Source organism: Perognathus longimembris, chromosome 2 (assembly GCF_023159225.1).
Source record: "Perognathus longimembris pacificus isolate PPM17 chromosome 2, ASM2315922v1, whole genome shotgun sequence".
NCBI classification, from domain to species: Eukaryota; Metazoa; Chordata; class Mammalia; order Rodentia; family Heteromyidae; genus Perognathus; species Perognathus longimembris.
Window position 1 is genome coordinate 3,747,396 of NC_063162.1, and position 9,788 is coordinate 3,757,183.

General features: G+C 62.7%; 1 protein-coding gene across 1 annotated transcript in view; it reads left to right on the forward strand.

Moving 5' to 3' along the window:
- Nucleotides 1-9,788, forward strand: part of Mki67 (marker of proliferation Ki-67) — a 28,347-nt gene that overhangs the window by 13,478 nt on the left and 5,081 nt on the right. The window contains exons 12-13 of the mRNA XM_048336077.1: nt 269-6,717; nt 7,204-7,858. Coding sequence (XP_048192034.1) covers nt 269-6,717; nt 7,204-7,858 — 7,104 coding nt within the window. The remainder of the gene's footprint in view (nt 1-268; nt 6,718-7,203; nt 7,859-9,788) is intronic.

Consider the following 9,788-nt stretch of genomic DNA (forward strand, 5'->3'; position numbering starts at 1 on the left):
GACTTCTAAAGGGTCATTATCCCCTCAAGTCACCATGGTAGATTCTGACCACAACTTCACAAGGGCCCCACCCTATCCAGAAATGGCTTTACGCTTTAGGGTAGGTGGACCATAGATAACGGCAGCATTGGGACCCGAGTGGTAGCCTGTTTGTTGTTCTCAGCAAAGTAGATGATGAAACTGAACTGTGGACTAAATGCATCACACAAGGGCAGAGTCCAGCCAAGGCTAGGTACTTATCGCATGCATTTGTTTCTTTTTCTTGCAGAAGAGGATGTGTTCTTCAGTCCTCAGAACTCAGCACAGCATCCGTCCGGCAAACCCTCTGCGAGCTGTACCTTCCAACAGCGGAGCGCCGCGAAGACCCCTCAGAACGCGTCTCAAACGACTCGGCCGGAAGAGGCAGCTCCAGGTGCCGGGACGGCGCCTCCCTGCGCGGTGCCCGGCACGCACAAGTGGAGGCGATCGCGGGAGCCCGGGCACGCACCGACGCCCCCGGTGGGAAGGGAGGACGGAGGGGCGGAAGCGGCCCCGGGCAGGTCCCTGAGGAAGACGCCGCTGCGAGGACGCAAGGTGGAGGGAGAGGGGGAGGACGGGACGGGGTCGGCGGAAACTGGCAAAGAAAGGGACAAAGCCGGAGAAAGTCCAGCCAGGATGACGGCTGTGAGGAGATGGAGGAGCGAGGGGCGGACGCTTGGACCCACGGGAGAGTTCCTGGGCACACCAGCTCACACCCTGGAAGAGTTCCTGGGCACACCAGCTCACACCCTGGAGCTAGAGAATGAGGCCGACCCCACCGCCAAAACATCCCGCCGGTCTTCCCAAGGAGCTGACCTCCCAAACACCAGAGGGAGCCAGTGGAACACACCCCAGAGGGCAGAGGATGACGAGGAGGAACCCCCCTCCGCGCCACAGCACCCCGCGCACACCCTCAAGACACCAGAAGGCGGCGCCGCGCTGGCGAAGGGCACTCCCAGTCGGAGCGGGGGTCCAGCTACGCCCGCAGCTCAAGGGAAGAAGGGACCACGGACTCCCAGGAAGCAGACCCAACCTCTAGAAGACCTCGCTGGCGTCAGAGAGCTGCTCCAAACGCCACGCCAGCCCACGGCTGACGATAAAGCCAACGCGCCTTGCCCATCTCCGCAAGCTACGCCAACAAGCGCAGAATCCCAGCTGACCACACCCCGTAGGGAAACGGATGCTACAGAGCCCTCGGCACTGAGGAAGTCCGCTCACGTCCCAGGGGGACACACGCAGACCCCCGACGTCACACAGCCAGATTTCACAAGCATCCGAGCTTTGAAGGGACCCGCAGAGCAGATACTGCATCCAGCAGGAAACGTTACTGCTAGCGAGAGACAGCTGGAGTCGCTTAAAGAGAGCACTCAACTCGAGGACGCGGCCGGCTTCCAGCTCCTCCACACGCCAGGCCGGGCCACGGGCATGGTGACGACGGATGGAAGCACAAAGGTGACCTGCGCAGCACCACAGGCAGCAACAACCAGAACCCCAGGAAGCGCACAAAGACGACCCAGGACAAGTCTGGGAAACGTGTACGTGGAAGAAGTTTCATCACTCGGGAAACGGAGGCAGTCACCAGGCGGGGCCTTGCAGACACCCACAGCACCAGAACAAGGGGGACCCTTTGCAGCGTTCGTGCAAACTCCAGAGCAGAAACCAGACATGGAGGGAGATTTAACTGACTCTAGGAGACGGTCCCGAATCTCTAAGAGAAGGAGCCAGTTTCTGGGAGATCTGTCCGGCTTGGAGGAGCTCTTCCAAACACCAGACCGCAATCATCCAGCGATTGTGAGCACAACCACAGAAATGCCCAGCAAGTCTCCACAATCGGAATCAGTCAAAGTTCCCATGGCTGTGAAGAGACAGCCCGAGACAAATCTGGAAAATGTGTACACGAAAGAGGTTTCATCACTCAAGAAACAGAGGCAGTCACCAGGCAAGCTCTTGCACACACCCATAGCACCAGAACAAGAGAGACACATCGCAGCATTCGTGCAAACTCCAGAGCAGAAACCAGACATGGCAGGGGATTTAACTGGCTCTAAGAGACGGTCCCGAATCTCTAAGAGAAGGAGCCAGTTTCTGGGAGATCTGTCCGGCTTGGAGGAGCTCTTCCAAACACCAGACCGCAATCATCCAGCGATTGTGAGCACAACCACAGAAATGCCCAGCAAGTCTCCACAATCGGAATCAGTCAAAGTTCCCACGGGTGTGAAGAGACAGCCCGAGACAAATCTGGAAAATGTGTACACGAAAGAGGTTTCATCACTCAGGAAACAGAGGCAGTCAACAGGCAAGCTCTTGCACACACCCACAGCACTAAAACTAAAACAAGAGGAACCCCTTGCAGCATTCGTCCAAACTCCAGAGCAGAAACCAGACGTGGGAGATTTAACTGACTCTAAGAGACGGTCCCGAACTTCTAAGGGAAAGAGCCAGCTTCTGGGAGATCTGTCCGGCTTGGAGGAGCTCTTCCAAACACCAGACCGCAATCATCCAGCGATTGTGAGCACAACCACAGAAATGCCCAGCAAGTCTCCACAATCGGAATCAGTCAAAGTTCCCACGGCTGTGAAGAGACAGCCCGAGACAAATCGGGGAAATGTGTACACGAAAGAGGTTTCATCACTCAGGAAACAGAGGCAGTCAACAGGCAAGCTCTTGCACACACCCACAGCACCAGAACAAGAGAGACACATCGCAGCATTCGTGCAAACTCCAGAGCAGAAACCAGACATGGAGGGAGATTTAACTGGCTCTAAGAGACGGTCCCGAATCTCTAAGAGAAGGAGCCAGTTTCTGGGAGATCTGTCCGGCTTGGAGGAGCTCTTCCAAACCCCAGACGGCAGTAATCATCCAGCGATTGTGAGCACAACCACAGAAATGCCCAGCAAGTCTCCACAATCGGAATCAGTCAAAGTTCCCACAGCTGTGAAGAGACAGTTGGAGACAAATCGGGGAAATGTGACGGGGAGAGAACTTTCGCCAATTACGAAACGAAGGCAGTCACCAGGCGAGGCCTTGCAGACACCCACAGCACCAGAACCAGAGGGACCCTTTGCAGCATTCGTGCAAACTCCAGAGCAGAAGCCAGACATGGCAGGGGATTTAACTGGCTTGAAGAGACGGTCCCGGACTTCTAAGGGAAAGAGCCAGCTTCTGGGAGATCTGTCCGGTTTGGCGGAGCTCTTCCAAACCCCAGACGGCAGCAATCATCCAGCGATTGTGAGCACCACCACAGAAATGCCCAGCAAGTCTCCACAATCGGAATCAGTCAAAGTTCCCACAGCTGTGAAGAGACAGCCCGAGACAAATCTGGGAAATGTGACGGGGAGAGAACTTTCGCCAATTACGAAACGAAGGCAGTCACCAGGCGAGGCCTTGCAGACACCCACAGCACCAGAACCAGAGGGACCCTTTGCAGCATTCGTGCAAACCCCAGAGCAGAAACCAGACATGGCGGGGGATTTACCTGGCTCGAAGAGACGGTCCCGAGTCTCTAAGGGAAGGAGCCCGTTCCCGGGAGGTCTGTCCGGCTTGGAGGAGCTCTTCCAAACACCGGACTGTGGCAAGGATCCAAGGACCCCTGGTGAAGCTACAGAGGTGCCATCTCAGTCTCCACCCCCCAAGCCGGCCAAGACTCCACGAAGCGCACGGAGACGATCCAAGACGAGTCTGGGAAAAGTCCGGGTGGACGGGGGGCTCCCAGGACTTGGGGAGCTCTTGCCAGCGTCCCTCCGCGGACCCGGAGGTGACAGTGGCCACCGGGCGGGGAAGCCATCTCCCAAGCGGAAGCTGAGCTCGGAAGCCAGCGTGACCATCAGCAAGAGGCTGCGGAGGGCTCCAAGGGAGAAGGCCCAGCCTCTAGAAGACCTGTCCTGCTTCCAGCAGCTCTTCCTGACTCCTGGCCGTGCCAAGGACACGACTGCTACTGAAGGAGCCACGACAGTGACCTCCACCTCTCCCACACCAGCAGCAGCAGCAGCAGCAGCAGCAACGCCCAGGAGCACAGGGACGCAGCCCGACGCCAGTCTGGGGCTCTTGGCCGCGGAAGGAGCTCCTTCCTCCCTCCGGAAGCAGCGGCGGTCAGCTGCGCCAACACTCACTGTGCCGCCGCCAGGGGGCGCCAGCGAGCAGAACCCACACCTGACAGCAACTTCCCCTGCGCCCAGGAGGCGGACACCTGAGGGAAGGAGCCGGCCCCCGGGAGACCTGCGCGGCCTCCGGGAGCTCTTCCAGACTCCAGACCGAGGCAAGGGCTCAGCGACCGTGAACGGAGCCTCAGACGTGTCCGGCGGATCCCCGCAGCCAGAGCCAGTCAGGTCTCCCACGGGTGGAGGGAGACGGCCCGGGGCAAGTCTGGGGAACGTGGCGGCCGGGAGAGAAGTCTCCCCAATTACGAACCAGGGGCGGCCACCGGGCGAGGCCTTGCACACACCCACAGCGCCAGAACAAGACGGACACACCGCAGCATTCGTGCAAACTCCAGAGCAGAAGCCGGACCTGGCGGGGGACTTAACAGGCTCGAAGAGACGGTCCCGGACTTCTAAGGGAAAGAGCCAGCTTCTGGGAGATCTGTCCGGCTTGGCGGAGCTCTTCCAAACCCCAGACGGCTTCAATCGTCCAGCGATTGTGAGCACCGCCACAGAAATGCCCGGCAAATTGCCCCAGTCGGAATCAGTCCGGGTTCCCGCAGGTGGGAAGAGGCAGCCTGGTGCAAATCCTGGAAACGAGGCCGTGAGAGAAGAGCTGAGAAAGCAAAGGTCTCCATCAGGGGCCACTGCGAGGCGCCCCAAGGTGCCCCAAGGCCAGGCCGCTTTAGAGGAACCCCCAAAGCAGATGCCGCGCACCGCTGCTAATAGACCCGCCAGCCGGCGGCAGCCAAGAGCGAAGGACGGGAGGCCGCCCCCGGAGGACCTGGCCGGCTTGCCGGAGCTCTTCCGGACCCCGGGCCACGCCGAGGACACAGCGCCCCGCACAGCACGACAGCCAGAACCCACCAACACCCCGACAACCCCAGAGAGACAGTGCGCGGTGAACCTGGGCAAAGCCCTCACGGACGGGGAGCTCTTGGGGCTCCTGCAGCCCCCCCACGAGTCAGGGGACACCGCCAGCACACGCCCAGTGCCAGGAGGCGAAGGTGGGGCCCGGGCGGTCAAACCACGTGCAAAACGGAAACTGGAGCCGGCAGACAGTGTCACCGGCAGCAAGAGCAAGAGGCTCCGCGGGGCGCCCGAGGAGAAGGCCCAGCCCCTGGACGGCCTGGCAGGCTTGCAGGAGCTCTTCCCAACGCCGGGCCGGGCCGCGGACACTGAGGGGACCACAGAGCCGCCCCGGCCCCCGCCACGGGACACCTGTGCGTCCTCACGGAGAGCCACCAGGGCACGGCTGCGCCACGGCGACGGGAAGGAGGAGCTCCCGGCCGCGGGGACGCTGACGCGCGCGCCGAGGCCAACCACGCGCGCCCGGAAAGTGCCAGAAGGTGACGTCCCGGACACTCAGGCTTCAAAGGAATCGGCCGGGCAGGCCCGGGGCCCAGCACAAAGCGTCACCGGCACCCGGAGGCTACGGGGGGCTTGTAAGGAAAGCGCCCAGCCCCTAGACGGCCCCCCGCCTGCCTCCCGGGACATCATCGAGACCCCCGTGCCCACGGAGGACTCGGGAAATGATGAGAGCACCCGCAAAACCACCCGCCCATCCCCGCAGCCGGAGCCAGACGGGGCCCCGACCTTGAGACGGCTCAGGACCAGACGAGGGCACGCCGCGGTGGGAGAGGAGACCTCGGATCCCGGAAAGAGGCCAGAAACCTCGCGGAGAGCCCGGAAGCCCCCCGGGGAGCCCTCCGTGGCGAGGGAGCCTGCAGAGCCGGAGGCGGCCCCCACGGCACGGGCAGCCCGCCCCACGAGGCTGCGCGCCGCGGCGGCGGAGAAGCCCCGGCTTCCGCAGGCCCTGGCCGGTCTCCCGGAGGTCCAAGCGCCGGGGCACACGGAGGACGCGGTGGCACGCGATGGAGAGGGCACCGCGGTGCCCCGCCGGCCGCCCCCGCCCGAGCCGCGGGACACCTGTGCGTCCTCACGGAGAGCCACCAGGGCGCGGCCGCGCCACGGCGACGGGGAGGAGGAGCTCCCGGCCGCGGGGACGCTGACGCGTGCGCCGAGGCCAACCACGCGCGCCCGGAAAGTGCCAGAAGGTGACGTCCCAGACACCCAGGCTTCAGAGGAATCGGCCAGGCAGGCCCGGGGCCCAGCACAAAGCGTCACCGGCACCCGGAGGCTGCGGGGGGCTCGTAAGGAAAGCGCCCAGCCCCTAGACGGCCCCCCGCCTGCCTCCCGGGACATCATCGAGACCCCTGTGCCCACGGAGTTGCTGACAAATAGTGCCATTGCCCTCAAACCCCCGAAGACCTCCAGAAGAGTCCTCCGGGCTCTGAAAGAGAAGCCCGTGACGTCCCTGATCCCCAGCGGGGGACCTGGGGAGGATGGACCCCGCGTGCAGAGCTCTGTGGCTCTGACGCCGCTACCTGCAGAGGAGCAGCCGGCCGTGGAGGAGAGGCCTGCCCGCAGCAGGAGGCCCAGGCCCCCCGCGCCCCCCAAGGCGCTCCCGCGCCCCACAGCTCAGCTCGGGGAAGAACAGGGCAGCCACGGCACGGACGCGGAAGACGGGGATCCCCAAGACTCCCCTGCGGCTGCTGGTCAGGTGAGGGGCGTGGGCACTGCGGTGCGGCCCGTCGAGGGGAGGCGTGGGTCGTGTCTCGCCTCGGTTTACCAGGACCGTGTCCAGTTCCGGCGTCTCCTAGAGCGGGGTGAAGGGTCAGGACCGTGAGGTTCCTGCAGACCCGACACCCCACGAGTGCAGAGCCCTGTGCCGCCCAGCGGCGGGTGCTGAAGGAAGGACGGCCTTGTGCCGGGGTCTCCTCAGTGGTCCAGCTGGCGCGTGGCCCGCTAGACGCCCACGGCGAGGCTCTGTCGTGGCCTGTTTCGTAGGAGTCTGTCCGTGGGGGTGGGCATTTGTCTGTAGCAGGAAGGCATCGTGGCTTCGGTAGCTCAGGAAAGAAACAGGGAACTTGCAGTCCTTGTCCCCGTCGGCAGTGTGTGCTTTTCCCTGTGTGAATCTGGGGGCTGGAAGCGCGCGGGGTTTGCGGTAGGCATCTCGTGTAACCACGTATGTGCATGTGCTCCTTAGAGAACGTCTCTGCGCACCAGACACCAAAACCACCCGCGTGCCGGGCAGCAGAGGCCCGGGGGACCTGGCTCTGCGGAGAAGGTTAAAGCCCCGAGACAGGCCAAGAAACCCGAGAAGACCTCGCGAGACACCGAGCCCCAGAACCAAGAGCTCGGGGGCCAGCAACCCGCCAGGCGCGGGGGGCTCCGAGGAGGCCGAGGGGGCGCGAGACCCGCAGGGCAGAGCCCGGCCGGCGCGCCCCTCCCCGCCGAGGACACCGGGCGGGAGAGCCGGGACGGCCCCGGCGGGGCGGCCGCCGGGCCCCGTGTCAGGGGCCCGCGAGCCAAAAGGACCGCAGCGCCGCCCGCCCCGCGCGCGCGGGACCGTGACGCCGAGCCCAGGGCGACTCGCGCGGCCACGCGAGCCGCAGGAGACCCGAAGCAGGTACGGAGCGGCCTTCCCCTCAGGGACGAGAGGGCTCTGGGGACGCTTCGGGGTACCGTGGCACGGGGCCACGTCTGTGTCGGAGCTGCCGTCTGTCGCGCCTGCCTCGGGGGGCTTGCGCTCGCGTCCGGTGGGGCGTCGAGAAGACTCCCTTCGTTCCGGAAGAACTGGGAGTCGGCCGAGTCCTCCCTTCCTGACCGCCTTTCTCCCAGCTCCTGCCTGACTGTAGCTGGTGCCGTCCCTTGGGTTCAGCTCACGTACGCATGCGCAGGTGGCCGGGGCTGGCTGGGTCAGTGAGGCCCAGTGGGAAGCGATCGCGTCGTTCCGCTCTGCCCGGCCAAGCAGCGTCCAGGTTAACGAACTACAAGTGTGACTGCACGTGGCTCATAAGTTGTAACTTGCATAGCTGTACAGTATAACGCAAATCAATTAGCATTCTGGGGGAAATGCTTCATTCCGCCGGCTTAAAAGGTACTTTATCCAGGCATCAGTGGCTCACGACTGTCAGCCTAGCTGCTCAGGAGGGTGAGATTTGAGGATTGTGGTTCAAAGCCAGCTCAGCTCAGGCAGGAAAAAGTCCAAGAAACTCTGATCTCCGATTAAAACAACAGCAACAACAATAAAAAACAGTGCCAGTGGCTCATGCCAGTAAGCCTAGCTATTCGGAAGGCTGAGATCTGAGGATGTCAGTTTGAAGCCAGCCCAGGCAGTATAGCCCATGAGATTTACTCCAAAAAGCCAGACGTGGAATTGTGGCCAGTGTGGAAGAGGACTAGCCCTTAGCAAACAATAAGGGCCATCGTGGTAGAGTGCTCGCCTCACACATACGAAGCCCTGGGTTCGATTCCTCAGCACCACATATAGAGAAAAAAAAGCCGGAAGTGGCGCTGTGGCTCAAGTGGTGTAACACTAACCTTGAGCAAAAGAAAAGCTAAGAGACAGTGCCTGGGTCCTAAGTTCCAGCAAAACCAGGTCAATGAAGTGGGGTGGGCAGTTAGCTTGGATCTTAACGGGAACTTGGGACCTGAAGACTGGCCAGCGAAAGGCAGACGGTGGTAACGGGCCCAGAGCTGCGGCACGTCCGTTTGTCCAGACCACGCCAGAGCAGGCCTGGCCCGGCTCCGGAGCAGGGCGGGCGCACCTGGCCACAGGCCCGGCAGCAGGGCTGGCACAGGTGGGACTCGAAATTCACTAAATCTTGGCCTGAGATTTTTCTTTTTTTTTTTTTTTTTTTGCCAGTCCTGGGCCTTGAACTCAGGGCCTGAGCACTGTCCCTGGCTTCTTTTTGCTCAAGGCTAGCGCTCTGCCACTTGAGCCACAGCGCCACTTCCGGCTTTTTCTATCTATGTGGTGCTGGGGCATCGAACCCGGGGCTTCACGCTACCGCTAAGCCCCACTCTCAGTCCCGAGATTTGTCATAAATACCCAAACGGCTGTTGGCATCCTAACGGTTCTCTACGACTCATAGCTTGGGAAAGCGTGCCTTATTGAGATGGCACTGAAGGGAGAAGAGAACGGTGCGCCTTTCACTCGGCTGGTCCTCGGCCCCGGAGTGAGGAGGCCTCAGGGGCAGCAAGCGAGGCGGCGGGGGTCCTGTCGGGGTCCTTGGGCCTCTCCCCGTCACCCCGCAGCCCGCCCTGGCACGCGAGTTTCTGCAGGGCTGCGTGCTCAGCGGCCGGCCTGTCCTGTGCGGCAGCTCCGCCTCTGCGGGATGCGCATTCCCCCGGCAGCTGGGCTTCCCCTGGCCCGCTCCCACTTCCCAGGGCGGGCGGGAGCCAGGGCAGAGCGGGCCCGGCTGGGCGGAGGGGCACACACCCCAGCACGGGTGACGACAGCGAACACCGTCTCATCGGTGGACTTGTCGTGTGGCAGCGAGATGGGTTTCGGCCCCCTCTGAGAAGGCGAGGCCTCCCGTGCGGCCTACATCTCGATCCTCAGTTCTAGGTGGAGGGGGCCAGGCCTCTGAGTCTACCGCGCTCAGGGTGAGGTGCGCCCTCCTCCGCCCCACGGCGCTCCCCCGTGGGGCCCCGTCACAGCCATCGGGGGCCCTCCTCTGCCTAGGGGGACTTCCCGTAGGAGACGAAGCTGTATACACATGTTCTGATGAACCAGCCCGTCCTTCCTTCCTTCCTCCCTCCCTCCCTCCCTCCCTCCCTCCCTCC